The sequence below is a fragment of the Vanellus vanellus genome (assembly GCF_965231255.1).
Source record: "Vanellus vanellus genome assembly, chromosome: Z".
NCBI lineage: Eukaryota > Metazoa > Chordata > Aves > Charadriiformes > Charadriidae > Vanellus > Vanellus vanellus.
This window is the reverse complement of record NC_138908.1, coordinates 68,586,096-68,602,109: the sequence shown is the minus strand read 5'-3', so window position 1 is coordinate 68,602,109 and position 16,014 is coordinate 68,586,096. Positions and strand designations below refer to the sequence as shown.

The window sequence follows — 16,014 nt, the reverse complement described above, 5'->3', positions numbered from 1 at the left end:
GCACCTGTCTTCCTCCCACCCTTCATCTTTTTTTTCTACAGTCAGCACCTTCGTGGTGGGATGAGCATGGCCATGGACACTTCACAGGTGTGTACCGGAAACTGTGGCCACTGCACACAGATTATTTGGCAAGCTGACTTAAAGAGAAATTTGTTGCAACATGGATAATCAAACAGTGACAGCTTCCTGCTTTGGGAACATAAAAGGAATGCCACTACATTCCTTATAGTGAATTAAGGCATAAGACATAAAAGCTTGTATTGGCAAATAAAGACATAAAATTCAACCATTTAACTTAAAAACAGACAACAAAGAGACATTTATATTTCCATAGCAACCTTACCATGCAGAAAATCTTCATGTTGGGGCTTTTAAATATATCTTAAATGCACAATTATGGCAATGCTTACCTATACAGCTAGGATTTGCTGAAGCAAAGTCGATCACTTGTCAGCATCTAGTCCTTTTAATATATGCAAACTAGTAGACTTATGAAAATCAGCTTCTCTTAAATTTTTACTCCATTTTAAACCGCTCTGTTTGCTAATATTGCAAATTGGTTTTATATACATAAATATCTGTAAGAGGACCAATATCTAATATAAACAATAAACATATACATATACATACATCTCAATGTAAGCATAAGAGGAATCACATGCTTTTGTTATTCTGCTGAAAAATTTTATTTTTAAAAATCACTGTAGTAATAGGCTGAAATATCCCTATTTAAAACTGAGGGAAGAAATTCCTTCATGTGCAACCAAAATAAATCTCTATGAGACCTGATATTTTCCAAAAATTATTGTTATTCGTTCTGTCAAGTAATCTTAGTACATTTGCATGGGAGGCATGGGAGGACCAGAGAATTTTGAAATTAGTAGCAGGTGACTTACCTTTGTGCTGATCAAACACTGATGAGGAACTGAAATCCATTGTGGTCTATCTCATTGTTTACAACCAGACCACACAAATGCCATCTCCAGGGTTTTCAGGGAAGAATCCCATATATCACAGTAAACAATGCAACGATAGCTGTCGCCAATCTTCTTGTCAGAGAATTAAACTCGCTTTACGGCTGCAGGTTGTTGTCAAGGCAAGGACATTATCACTAGCCCGATGGGAGCGGCATATTCTGTTTGTTATGGACCCTCTTAAAATGACATTGCTGGAAGCTTCACTGAGCTTCTGAAAAACGTCTTAGCTTCGGTGAGTGAAACTGCCTGCGAGCAGCTCTGAGAGATGCTGCAGCTCACCCAGCCTCAGCAGCTGAGCGCTGCCCGTAGACAAACAAGCCTCGGAGGGTGAGTGGGACTTGGCTGGCAGACAGAGCATGTGCAGAGCTGCCAGCGCAGGTCGGGTGCGGACATCCTCGCCGTGCCGGACGAGCGGCATGTGCTGCCCTGACCGACATCCCTGCGGGCAGACTGCCTGTACCACGGTGCTGTCGGCACGCGCCTGAGGACGGTCTGTGAAGTGATGTTTTCAGAGATTACTTGTTTCCTGATGTAACTCCTGCATGGAGAACACAAGTTAGCAAGCCCTTCCTACCTTAGTTTAGTGCTACCCAATTACAGTTAGTTAAAGTACCATATTTAATGAAAGGGTGATAACTGAGAGCACATTGCCATGGCTGAAGTGGACAGTGATAGCTCCAACAGCATAGTGCAATAGGTATAACAGGTCACAGTGGATGCTCCAAACTCAATGTCTGACAAATCAACAGTAGACCTGCGTCTTCACGCTACTTTTTGGCTGGGCCTCTGCCTTCCTAAATTGGGAACTCAGACTCTGTACCGCTAATGGGAGGGGACACTGGTAATCTTTGCTTTTTGCTGGGTTGTTTCCATGGAAGGAATAACAATAAATGGGCTGACTTAGAATTTACTTGGAGCAGTATATCACCAGCAGTGTCTAGGGGCTGGTGGATGGGAAGGATTTAACAAGTTTACTTAGCACTGGTGCACTGGAAGAGACACATCACTACTGCTGAACAAGGCAAACTAATATATAAGAATTAGGAAAGGCAAGACACTTTTGGCCCTAAAGCACAGACAGGCCTACACTATAGCTATGCCTAAGTTTGATCAGCCTAAGAAGCTCTCAGACTTTGTTTACTGTATTTATTCTGTTCTGGTGTTTTGAATGATTCCTGAGACTACAGCAGATGCTGGAGACATAGCATACCTTTGGACACTGTAGGAGTTGTATCTGGAGCTGATTCACATCCCAAGCATCTGCTTCTGAATCTAAATCCAAACTATGTGTTTGGAAAAAGACAATACGACCCAGGAAGCAATACAGCCTCATCAGCTTGAAACGAAAGACCAGAGCTGAAATTCTCCACAACGTGGTAGTGTGATCTGCTAAAAGGTCCTTAACTGTTGAATGGCATGTGGTGGGACTGGGGAGCCAGAAATTGGCTGTTTCTTTTCTCTGCTGCTAACTGGTTTGTGCTTTGGCGCCTCTCAAGCCTTTTTTATATTGAGTAGGGATCCACCGTGTGGCAAGTCCTGTCTCTGCAGTCTGGGAGCAGAGAATTAGTTATGCAGCCGGTCAGCTCCTTACTGGCATGTCCTTGCCAGGAGCGTGGCTCAGGGGGTGTCACCAGCAGGTGACAGTCCAGTCTATGCAGTCACCCTCGCTCTGCTCAAAGAGCTGTCACGGCTCTTGACTCGATGGAGGAGGTACTGGAGCCGGAGAAGTGTCTGTGGTCAGGCATTTTGAACTGCAAACTATCACCCCCGGGGATCTTCAAAAGACCCCAAAAGCGGCCTTTGCTTCCTGCATGTGACAAGATGCCCTTTGTCCTCTCTGTACACAGGGTTGCTGACGCTGGGCACTGCTGCAGTGCAGGTTACACAGTGAGCTGGCTGATCCACTGTCCTCTACCTAATCGGATCAATTAAATACTCACAGTTTTACCAGTCCATTTACCATTACTGGGTCTCCGTCCTTCCATTCTGCTCCTGAAATGGAGGCAATGGGCTTTGGAGATTACTGGTCCAGACTCACTCTTGCAGTGCATTAGCCTGGGAATGAGATGCATTGCAGGTACACAGCCAAGGCATTTGGGGGAGAAACGCCTGGCAGTTGATTCCTTGTGGGTCCCACGTGGGGCACAGTATTCCCTATGGTACTATGGTATATTTGCCAGGGGCTCAGCTTGCCTTCAGCTACAGGAAATCCAGGCATCTCCTCAGAGATAGGTGTCCACAGCCCACAGGGCCATAGTGTGCTTGAGAGCCAGCAACTCCTGCCTTCTACATCCACCAGAATAGAAGCAAGGCCAACGCTTTAGCAAAACACCTTGGCCCATGTAGACATGAGAACCAGGTGAACACAGTTCTGTGACTCAGCTATGGTAGACATATCACAGCTCAGAGGCTGCCAGAGAAGCTGAGATTTACGAGCTGGGCTTGAGCGGCTGACTTCTCTGTGAGTACCTTGTTATTGCTTCTTTAGAAGACTTGAAGGAAAGGTCTCCAAATTCCTCAGGGCCTCCTGTGCTTAGTGACTATGAAAGCAACTCTGGCTGAGGACAACAAAGCCACAAAAGAGGTAGAGTTTAGTCTAGGCAGCAGATAAAGATGATATAGATTTAATGTTGTAATGTTGTTAATTTACATGATACTTTTAAGTGAAGTTCCTGTCAGTGGTAGTTGGGTTGGGCTTTTTTGGGGGAGGTGGGGGGTGTTTCTTTTTAGTGTAAGAAAGCTCTGGTACAGAAAAATTATGAAAAGAGAGTAGCAGAAACACAGATCTTCTTTTGCATGTTTGTTTGCCCACATTTGCCTGTGCAGCAGTGTTTGGCTGTAAGTAGGATAGTTAACTCTCCTCCTTCTAACTGTTTTTCATTAGTTGAATGTAAAATCTGTGGTGACCCCACAGAGAATGGTCGAAACATCTGTTCAAATGCTATGTAAATGTTATTTACTGGGGTGCAGAGCAGGGCTGAAGACTAAGAGATCATTGGTGCTTACACCTGACAGCACGTGCTCTGTGCCACATTGCCGTCACGAGCACAGACTCGGCTTACATATCAGCTCTTCTGCTGCCCCTGCAGAGGACACCGGCAAGTGGACAGGGGTTCTGTATCCATTTTCAGGCTGACACATTCAGTGCTTTGGAGGAAGAATGATCTGCCTTTGCAAAGCGCCTGGAGCAGCAGTGCCTCCATCTGTCAGGGGCACTGCCAGTAGCCACCACCCAAGGGACAGCAGTTCCACGGGTGGAGTGTTTCCTCGCTTTCTTCATAGGCGTATCACAAGTCTGAATATTTACACCCTCAGTATTGCTTGGCAAGCATGTAAATGGAAGTCAGAATGAATGAAGGGCTACCATCAACCTTCACTTACTGTTTGTAATGAAATCCAGTAATAGTAATTTGATTATAAAGTATTTCAAGTACCATGCTATATATAAACTAACTCCTGACTGGATTTGGAGCTCCATCCTCGAAATTGGGGGTGTTAGCACCCAGCTCAGATGTGTGTGGAGAAGCCAGACCCCTACTTAGGCAGAAGGATTCAGCTGTGCTCTCTGGTGGGGACTGATCCAGGCTCCACCCAAATGAGCAAAATCTCTGTAAAAATTTCATCAGATAAACAGTGACTAGAGAAAGGAGAATAAAGTCACAACTACATCTTATGCCATCCAGAGGGACCTGGACAGTCTTGAGAGGTGGGCCCATGCCAACCTCATGCAGTTCAACAAGGCCAAGTGCAAGGTCCTACATCTGGGTCGGGGCAATCCCAAGCACAAACACAGGCTGGGTGGTGAATGGATCAAGAGCAGCCCTGAGGAGAAGGACCTGGGGGTGCTGATTGATGAGAAGTGCAACAGGAGCTGGCAATGCGTGATCACAGCCCAGAAAGCCAACCATATCCTGGGCTGCATCAGAAGAAGTGTGGCCAGCAGATCAAGGGAGTTGATTCTGCCCCTCTACTCTACTCTCGTGACACCCCACCTGGAATACTGCATCCAGCTCTTGAGACCCCAACATAGGAAAGACATGGACCTGTTGGAGTGGGTCCAGAGGAGGGCTACAAAGATGATTAGAAGGCTGGAGCACCTTTGCTATGAGGAGAGGCTGAGTTGGTGTTTTTCAGCCTGGAGAAGAGAAGGCTCGAGAAGACCTTATTGTGGCCTTCCAATACCTAAAGGAGGCCTACAGGAGAGCTGGGGAAGGACTTTTTACAAGGCCATGTAGTGATAGGATGAGGGGTAATGGCTTCAAACTGGAAGAAAGTAGGTTTAGATTAGATATTAGGAAGAATTTTTTCACTTTGAGGGTGGTAAGGCACTGGAACAGGTTGCCCAGAGAAGTTGTGAAAGCTCCATCCTCGGAGGTGTTTAAGGCCGGGTTGGATGGGGCTTTGAGCAACCTGATCTAGTGGGAGGTATCCCTGCCTATGGCAGGAGGGTTGGAACTCGATGGTCTTCAAGGTCACTTCCAACCTAAACCGTTCTATGATTCTATTATCTTAGAGGTTCCCACATGAATTCAAAGACAGGGTGAGTTCTGCTCTGCTCCCTGCCGAGCACATTCTCTGCTAAGTCAATACACTTTTTGCTCTTGACTTCAATGGGATGAGGGCATCTCCCATGGTACAATTTGTTAGGATATTACAAGCATCCTATGAGACAAATTTAGTAACAGGTGAATCACACCTAAGAGTCCACTCTGTAATTCGAATAGGGCTGTTAAACAGTAACTGGGTTTAGGGGTATTGTTTTCCCAAATGATAATCTGTTTGTAATTAACTAACCCAAATTTAATTTTTTTCTCAGGCTGATCGTTATACCTACTTCAGAAGGAGTGGGAAGTCTCCCACTGAGTTTATCATCACCCATACTGTGCTGAGCTTTCTCTTGTTGCCCTCCAGAGATTTCCCAGTGATATTTTCAGGTCTAAAACTGCATTCAGTACCTCTGGTGTGGTGTAAGGCTGGTTTGAAGAGCCTGGCGGAGTGGGCAAGCCAGATGGGGATGAGTGTGGAGACGTGCTGGGTCAGGAGAGTCAAGGTGCAGCTGTATCTGTCCTGGGTACACACCCCTGCCTGTGACACCAGGGAGCCAGAGCCAGAGCATGTCACATTCACCATATTACACTGGTAAAGAGAAATTTACATGCAGACCCTCACTTTTTAATTATTTTTTCTAAATTCTGTTATTGTTTGTTCTACAGGATAACATAAGGGAAAAAAAAGTGTCTGCTCCAGGTCAGATCAAAAGTTGACCTAGCCTGGTAACCGCAGAGTCTAAACAGCACTCACCAGCAGCTGCCTGGTGAACTGCAGGACAAGTGTGTAGTGATATTTCCTCTGAGCACAGCCCTAGTCTTCAGCCTTTGTGCAATCGTGGCTCGCAGAGCAGTCTCTAAGGCAGTCCTGTGATTCTGCAGAGTTCCAGCAGATGGTGGGGTGGGATCAGCACTTGACTCTTTGAACCGGCAGAAGCAGGTCTTAGAGATACTTGCATTGTTTTGCTATTAAATCCTTTTAAGCGGAGGAAGAAAAGCTCATTTGTGGGAAACCAGTAATCTCTGACATTATGCAGTGCATTAAGAATGCCTGCAAATTAATGAAGTCCCATTTCAGATATCAAGTAACAGTACAGAGTCTGACTAATCATCTATGAATGGTAAGCTTTTAGAGCCTTGCTATAAACCTCTGTGATAGTAAATTTGTACTGGTAAAATACAGGAAAAGCTTAACATGTGTTTTTACCTCTTCAACTCCAAAATGCTCTATTTTAAACAAGAGAAGGTAGTCCTTTAAAAGTAGATAGCAAATAACAGGTGGGCTGAAAACCATGTCGAGAAGAATGGCTCAAAAAGACAAAACAGACTGACTGGTGTATCTCTGTATAGTTAAAAGGCAAAGGTTGAAAGTCACCCCGTGCGGCACTGAATCAGAAGGTGGCTGTCTCTTCCCCAGTGGATGGGGATGTACACAACGGGAATCCCAGTCTTGCTGTGCCACTGACTTGCTGTGACAGGTAGGTCAACTCATCTTTGTACTGGACTTGGAGTAATAAAACCCGATGGATATGTGAATGTCTTTTCAAGGCTATTTACGCTATTCTGCTTTTGTGTGTTTGCTGTATCAGTTGTTCTGTGAGACGCACAACACCGGGCTCGTGAAAGTGTCAACTGCTCTGGGAGTGCTACCTGCCAGTGGTTGTCTCCAGACTCTGCAATGGGACACATGGGTGACACTGGCAGTGTAACAAATCCAAACAGGCACAACTAAACAGAAACCAGAAAATTTGAGTGAGAAGTCAATTCTTAAAGGAACTGCTTAAAAAAGAAACTAGTTCATCCCCTACTTTTGAACACTTTTACATTACATGAAAGACAAGTGTAAAGCATCCAGCCCAATCAGCTTTGGTTGCAGAAACAACAGGAATGTATTTATTGTGTCACAGGATTATATCACACAAATCTCTCCTGTTCCTCATTAATGCTTACAATATACTGATACCAGCCAGCCATGCTTCATATTTTTTTCTGCAGCAAGCCATGGAAACACACACCTTCTTTCTAGACCTATTTCTTTGAACCTTTTTATGTGCCTTTTAATGCAGAAATCAGAGGACAATAACAAGATTAAATCCCACACCCGTATCTTTACGTTGTGTTCTTTCTAACAATTTCAGTTTCATATAACAGTGGGTATTTCTTTGCCAGATAAGTGCATGTCTTTGGGATGCTGGCCCCTTCTGTGTGACCTGTGAAAACCCAGATATTTCTCACAGCCCTTACCCTGACATCTCACCACCTGACTGGGGAGGTAGCACGCTTCAGGGAAGCTGGCTGGCATAGTGAGGAAGTTGTCAAGGCATGGCTCCAGTCAGTGAGAAATCAGGTTTATACATAAGAAAAGTAAAGTGGCTGCTGGAAAAAACAGAAACACGAACAACAGCTTTTTGACAGGGCTGTGTTGCAATGGCAGATGTCATTACAAAGGTGAACACCAGAATTTACACAGTGTCAGGAGAACAACTTTTTGCTTCCTCCATTCATGTCTTGTTATTGTCTTATGCATTTTTTCTGTTTACAACTACAACCTGGATCCAGTTTACCTTTTCATCTGCCGATCATTTTCCTACTGTGCATTAACTCTAGCATGTGCAAACAGAAGTTAAGTACCGTGCAATGACATATGCCAGATAGTTACTTGTGCAGCTTTAGCAATGACCAGGATAGTCCAGATGTAAACAGGTAAATAACAGGTAAATAACACAGCTGCATAATATTGCATCAAAATCTGCTCTTCTGACTCTTTTCAGCGTGATTACAGTGAGGTGTGTAATATGGGGTGAATGAGCTGATGACTTATTTCTTTTTTGTGTTTGGGGTAGCTGAAAGTATGTGTCCATTAAAGTCTTTGATTAGGAATATTTTACATGTCGTTGCCAAGGTATGTTGCAGCCCCAGATATAAGAAGAAAAAAAAGGTGTCGGTAACATGCACACTGCAAATTATGGCACAAGGAGTTTAGTCCTGCATTCCATCCATAGCTGGGACTCCTGTTGATATTTCATCCCAGATTATGAGCTTTACTTCAGGTTTGCAAGGTGACAAGTGCATTAGTAGTAAGGAGCACACAGGTCTATGGTTTGGTATTATTATACTTACACAAAAGTGCCAATTTAACTGTGTGCCAATGAAACTCAAACAAAAATGCAAACATTTAACTGGTATCTCAATATACATAGTGCACTTACTGTCAGAATTTTAAGTTAAGCAGCTGAGTAGGCCACAGCACCAGAGGCAGGTTTGGAAGAAAGCCAAGCACACTGAGCAAAACAACATTATCCTTCTGAAGACTTACACTATTACAGCTGCTGAAGGTGCAACCCAGCAGGACTCTGGATTGGAGCAGCATTTATTATTGCCTTGATGTAGTCAGGATAGTTCCCAGACCTACAAGAACTTTTTATGGATGCCCCCTCCACCTGTACAATAACTACTGTAATTATTGTGAAATTATGGTGCTACTGGGAGGACCAAGCAACCACCACGTTCCCATGGTGTCATGCAGAGCTGAAGCCTAACCTGAAGCTCTTTTGACGTCCCAAGATTTTCCAGTCTACCTAGACAAGGTATAAAAAGGTTAGGAAAAGTCACCGAGGTGAAGTACATTGTAGACGTCCCTTGGAAGGGCAGAGCAGGGGCACACACCTGGCTAGCAGTCCTGGGACTAGAAAAGGGCTTCCAAATGGCCATAGCAGGCTAGTGCTGGGTCACTCAATACCCTGGCTGTGGGAGCAAGGGGGACCTTATTGGTTAAATACTAAATTGGGAGAATCCAGTGTTCTGCTGCAGTCTGTTCTCATAGGTTCTGCTGTTCCAGATTAGTGGAAATAACAATATTGTAATAATATTCATCGGCTATTCATAGAAAGCAAAAGATTTGTACACAGAACTGATGTGGTTGTAAGTGCTTGAGTGGATGTTTGCAGGAGGGCTATGTAAAGTTTGCTCATTTCTTACTGTGATCTCTAGAATTAGTGTGCAACAGAAATGTAGAAAACATTTTGCTGATGTCAAGTGGCTTTTATATGAAATAATTTTCAAACTTCAGAGGACCTTTTCTGAGATTACAAAACCATCCAAGTGGGTCAAAGTGTGGCCTTAAACTATGTGGATGCTTTGGCAAGAGAAACTTGAAGCTTTTTGGGACCACTTGAAAACTCTGTGTGTGTTTATTCTATGTATGATGGACAGGCATGAACTTGCTCAATTTGTGCTCTGAAACAAAAACAAGCCTGGTTTGTTAGCTCAAGCCCAGCATTGTACTAATATAGTCACACATTTTTCAGCTTGGAGTCTCTGTCATTAAAAGAAGTGTGGCCAGCAGGTTGAGGGAGGTGATTCTGTCCCTCTGCTCCACTCTCATGAGACCCCACCTGGAGTACTGCATCCAGCTCTGGGGCCCTCAGCATAAGAAGGACATGGACCTGTTGGAGCAGGTCCAGAGGAGAGCCACAAAGATGATCCGAGGGCTGGAGCACCTCTCCTATGAAGACAGGCTGAGAGAGTCGGGGTTTTTAGCCTGGAGAAGAGAAAGCTCTAGGGAGACCTTATTGCAGCCTACAGGAAAAACGCAGGGGGACTCTTTATCAGGGAATGTAGTGATAGGATGAGGGGTAATGGCTTTAAACTGAAAGAGGGGAGATTTAGATTAGATATTAGAAAGAAATTTTTCACTTTGACAGTGGTAAGGCATTGGAACAGGTTGCCCAGAGAAGCTGTGGACGCCCCATCCCTGGAAATGTTCAAGGCCAGGTTGGATGGGGCTTTGAGCAACCTGGTCTGGTGGGAGGTGTCCCTGCCCATGGTAGGAGGCTTGGAACTCGATGATCTTTAAAGTCCCTTCCAACCCAAACCATTCTATGTGCAGGAATAGCAACACGAGAGCAGAGGAAAGGAAGTGCTGAGGGTACCTCAAGCAACCTCAGCTGAAGGGGCTGCAGCACCCATGCAGGATGCTGTCTGGCCCCAGGGTGCAGCGCAGCGCTGTGCATTGTGTTGGGTTTTCCATGGCACGTTAGGTGTCAGATGAAACCCCACGGTTTCCTGCCCACCCTGTGGAGCTTGCACTATGCCTCCCCAAGGGTTAAACATGCACAAACTTTCTTGGCAAAATTGCCCTACTTCAAATTTTTTTTCAGACTGAGGGAAGTGTTTTTCAGTCTGGTTAGGCAGGATTAAAGTAAAAAAAAAAATCATGGAGAAGGGTGAAAATGGGTATTAGCTGATCAAAAGGTGAACATGCACAGCTTCTTTGGAGATGCAGCTGGCAGGGAAATATCTTTGCTTTGTCTCAGCAGGCTGAGAAGGCAGCTGTCATGGCAGAAACTCTCAGTGATGGCAATGCCATGTTTGCAGGCCCTTCCTGGCCTGGGCAAGCCGGTGGCTGCAGGCACGCCAGCAGCTGGCTGGTGTCAGGGACGGTCCATGCCATGTGGCCATGCAGATGCCCCGAGGCAAGCTTGGCCCCTCAGCTGGCCTGGGCTCCCAGCAAGTTCCCAGCAAGCTCCCAGCAAGCTCCCACGCCTCCAGGCTTGCCCCCGTCCTGAGCATCAGCCTAGGGCTGTGTTGAAGTGGGATTTTTGTATGATGGGGCTACTGAATCCCACGTATTTGTATGCCTGCATAAATTCTTTACCTTGCTGAGCTGTCTACAGCATGTTCAGGACAGCAGGGGAGTATATAAAAGAAAGCAAGTGTTGCCCACATCCCCCTTTGTTCTGTTTTTCCTGACAGACTGTGTGCTTCTTGTTTTGGATGCCCACTCACTCCTCTGATTGCCTGCTGTGTTTGGCGCTGGCTGATGGGTGGGATACGGGGATGAGAACGAGCCTCCAGCCTGCCCGTGGGCTCCGTACCACAAGCTGCCCATGCCACCTCCAAGCACCCACTGGGACCAGCCTGGTCTCCCCCAGTCAGCTTTGGGGCAGTGCTGCGGTATCCAGCAGCAGAATGGCAATGGCTAGAGGGAAGTGCACAAAGGTAGTGATGACTGTTTTCTTGTTAACTTAGGCGCTAAAAATAAAAAACTTACAGACCTGTTCCTTCATCCCTCATGGAAACTTTGCAAAGCAACTTGAACAACCTTGAAAAAAACATGCGAGACTCTAAAAATGGTTTTGTGATTTTCTCTATGACTGACTAAAGGCAGAAGTGTTTTAAAGTTCTTTGAGTGTTTTTCTGTTCTTGAATTATTTCGAAATTATAGCACTTTCACATGTTGTATAGCTTCTTCTTCCCTAACTGGAGTCACTTTGGCAGTCTGTAAGTCCTATGCTATTAGTTACAACACTGTCAGGAGTGGATAGGGCTGCATAGATGTAAATATAAGTACCTTCATTTTTAGAAAAAGCGAGTCTTGGAATAGGCCAAGGTATTTTTAAGTATGTGAAATGGCATGCTTGATTTGTTTGTGTTACCATTCAAGTTGGCTTAATAGTAAAGAAAGTCCTTCGCAAATATGTTTTTTCTATTTCAGAATTGGTTTGCTGTGACTTGTGAGGTTGGTTATAATCCACAATGGTCTTGACGGCTGCATGAATATGAAACTGTCATGTCTGAAAATCATGAAAAAGTCATGAGTCTCTGTGGATGAATGAGAAATTTTAGCTGGCCTTTAGTATTCTGCTATTCTAAAATATCCATCATTATCTACTTTTTTGAGCTTTCTCATGCCTTTTTTTTTTTTCCAAAAACGATGAGTACATATAAATCTTTTAGGACAACTCTGACTGTGCAGGGATTTGAATTTATGCGTCTGGAGCTTTACAATTTCTAGCAAGCATTTTAGCAAGTAAATTTTGTTATATGCAATGACCTTAGATGAACAAACAAGATGAACAACAAATAATTTGCAGTCATTCAGCTACTGAGATTTGCAAAATCATACACACACGTTGTATTTGCATACAAACACACGGAAGGGCCTTTACCAGTCTTTAACTGGAAGCTAAGACAGATTATATAAGTTGACCAAAAAAGATATTGCAGTGGGCTCAGACACAGAAAAAAAAAAAAAAAAAAGGAGATCTGTATGAAATAAAGCCAGATGACAGACAACCTTTTACTGAACTTGCTTAATCCAGGAGGAGATTTGCTGGCGGATGGTGGGGAGGGGGCAGGATGCTGTCCCTGCTCCTCCTATGTGCCACATGCTTCATGTCACATGCAAGGGGAGCAGCTGTGCAGCCTCTCCAATCCATCCCATGGCTGTAGTGATCTCTGCCTAATCCGTGGCCAATTTGTAACTCATCCCAGGTGGGGCCATGTGAAACCACTCCATCAAAATTTTACAGCCAGGAGCAATTGTCTAAAATTAAGACCAAGAATATAGACATGCATCCTTGGGCCAATTAATAAAACTTCTGAGAGACTGTGTACCTGTCTGGAAGGATGCTTTGTAGGAGACAGGTCTTCATGAGGTCTGGTCTGTACTGCATGATGACAAAGGCACTGGGGGTCTTTATCTTCAAAGATACTACAGAATCTACAACATTTATGAGACCAGTAGGCTGCTTGCTCTAGTGCCTACTCCAGCAACAGCGAGCAGCAGGTGCTTACAAGTGTAGGAACTGAGCAGATTTAGAAAAACCTTTCTCTGGTATGCTCTTCTAATTTCCATCATTCAGTGCTTTAGAGACTGCCTGTGCTTAAAGTTGTGTCCAGATCACCACAGATAACTGTAGTCAGTGGATCTGTTGCTCAAAAGTTTGTCTGTTGTGTCATTGGACTTGCATATGCTTTTTGGCTTCTACATCATCCAAAATTACATGGTTAAATTTCTTGTGCCCAGTAACCTTGTACTCTCAGAAACAGTGATTGTTGTTCTCTCCAGTATTCCTTATTTTATAGATCTCTATCAGCAGTGTTCAGTGACCGACGTTCCTCTGAGGTTCTGGGTCTGGCTCCTTTTACACAGATGTTGCTTAAGCCAGCAGCTAGTGCAGATGTTTTGAGTTTGGTCAATGTCTGCAATAGTGAAGAACAGCAAAATGGTGATTTCTTCCAGTAGAAACAAATGCATTTTCTCTGTCAAATTTTTACAACTGAGGACTATGAAATGAGATAAACTGAAGGACCTTCCTGAAATAAATACCTGTGTACAGAGGGAATCAGATACAGCTATTTCTATGAGCATTTTATCAGGACCACATTGTCAATGTAGAGCTGAGCCAGAGCAGGTACAGCAGCTGCTTAAACTTGGGGAATAGACTTATCTAGGAGGGTCCACTGCTGAATCAATGGACTTCTAGCAGTGATGAATTTAGGCCAGCAATTACTAAAACAAATGGAAAATAACAGCCAGACGTTATAGTACAAAATACCTGCCATTAGTATCTGTCATGATGCCAGAAAGGTTTCTGAAGTATCTTAGAGCAGGTTTGCTTTTCTTCTAGTAGAAGAGTACTCAAGGAGAGAAGATAAAGTTCTTTCTTAGCCTGTAAAGAGGCTAGAAAGCTTAGCATACTTAAAATTGGTTAGCAAACACTAGCAAACTCTAGCTTACAGTAAGGCCATTTCTGTACAATCTGCTGCCACATTTTGCTTTGTGCAGGGAAGGTGGTATTTCACAGAGCTGTTACCAGAGTGGAGCAAATATACCCCCAGGAATCACTGAGCCACACACCGTGTAGTAGAAAATGTATATTCACAATGCCAAAACAAGTAGAGCCAAAGTGGCAAGAGGAGAAGAGAACAGGGTATAGCAGTTGTTTCATAGGATACAACACTCCTCAGGATTTGATTCTTCTAGTTGCGCAAAAGATGTAACTAATTCGGTGTTACATGTAATATTTCTCTCTCCTGGGTGCTAAGCATCTCATAAACACAACAGCCAGCCTACATATATGTATGTATGAATACACATATACACACCCCTCCCTATACGCATTTATGCACAGACATATAGTGGCCAGGCTAAAGTATATGTACAATTGATGTCTGTCTAATACATAATACGCTTCCTTGAAGTGCTACTGAGGGTGTATAAGATGGTGCAGTTGCCTAAAAACTATTGTGAAGTCTCCTGTTTCTTCTTAGGTAATGGTATTTATGAAAAGCCTTTGGAAATAAAAACAGTATTTTATTATTTGAGGACAATTAAAAATGCAAATTTTCTTTGGATCCGTATTTTTACTCATCCCATTAAATGTTGGTCGCCAGGACATTTTAATCAGGATTATGGTGTCTAAAGAGATTAGTTAGATAACACTTCTTGTTAATAAGGGTGGCCTGTCCACTAGACTTTTTCTGAAGGGCATGTGAGTGCATGAAGCAGAATGCTTTGGAGGACAACTGACTGTGTGAGAGCAAGGTCAGAGGTAGGATGCTACGGGGTATAGGAGAGTGCAAACATGAGTGTTAACATGGATGTGGTTTTTAAACCAGTCAATTAAAAAGGCACTAATAGAAAAAAAAAAAAAACAAAACACCACAACAGACATACTTTTATAGGAGTAATCATGTCTATTCAACTGCTATTCAAATGATATTCAAATATACCCATTGAATCTGAAGACATGATGTGCACAGAGTACGTTAAAAACAAATAAACAGAAAATTACAATGAAAAAGCTAATTTCAAAGAAACTGTTAGAAAATAGTAACTAATTTCTTGCTCTGAATAGTTTTGAATTGGAGATGTTTGCATTCTGCTGGGCACCATAATTGTTTGAGAGAGTTTCAATTGGATGCACTTGAGGCCCACTTACATTTTCTGTCTACTGAAGTCCAGAATTTTTTGCACTTCCCAAGAACACAGAACACAAAGAGATCCTGATATTTTACTTAGAAGGAAGGACAACAATTCAAAATTGCAGGATGAAACAGAGCATAGTAAAATGTAGGCTGAATATCTAGATAGATGACATGGTAGTAAGATAAATTAGACTGTAAAAGAGTCTGATGAAAGCCTGAGAGTCATTTAAACTAGAGAAAACAAAGCTACCTGACATATACTGTAGAGAACAACCCTATGCTCATGGGGAGAGACAAGATGATATCATAGGTCTTCTCCATCATTTATTTTCTAATGTCTATAATCTGTGACAAAGAACATTTCTGTGGAGAGGGGCCAATATTTTTAAGCCTAGGCACTGACATTTGGATCTAGTTTAAAGAAGTATACGTAATCAGTCAAAGGGAACCTTTCCAAAACTCTAAGACATGATGCAAGAGGAGCTGAGAAGTTACTCTGTTGAAACGACAGACTGCTTAAAAAAGCAGGGGCTGCCTAGGACCCCACATATGTGTAGAAGTTAGTCTTACAGTGCTCCATTTGCAGTTGGCTCCTATGTATTACCATACCAAAAATCATAATTATTAAAAATAACTGGGTGTTGGCTTTATGATACTGATAACTGAATCCAAAGCCTCCAAACAAACGTGCATGTGGATCTTGCAAAGCACGGTATGGTTTCAGAATACATGGAAAAAAGATTTTGTAACACTAGAGTTTTATCCTTTCCACAGCT

At 43.5% G+C, this 16,014-nt stretch overlaps 1 protein-coding gene across 1 annotated transcript in view; it reads right to left on the bottom strand.

Annotated features, from left to right (window-relative positions):
* ANKRD55 (ankyrin repeat domain 55) overlaps positions 1 to 936 on the bottom strand; it is a gene marked incomplete at its 5' end in the record, with an annotated part of 50,088 nt that extends 49,152 nt beyond the window's left edge. Inside the window, one exon of the mRNA XM_082497042.1 lies at positions 897 to 936. Coding sequence (XP_082353168.1) covers positions 897 to 936 — 40 coding nt within the window. The remainder of the gene's footprint in view (positions 1 to 896) is intronic.
* Between the last annotated feature and the right edge of the window lie 15,078 nt (positions 937 to 16,014).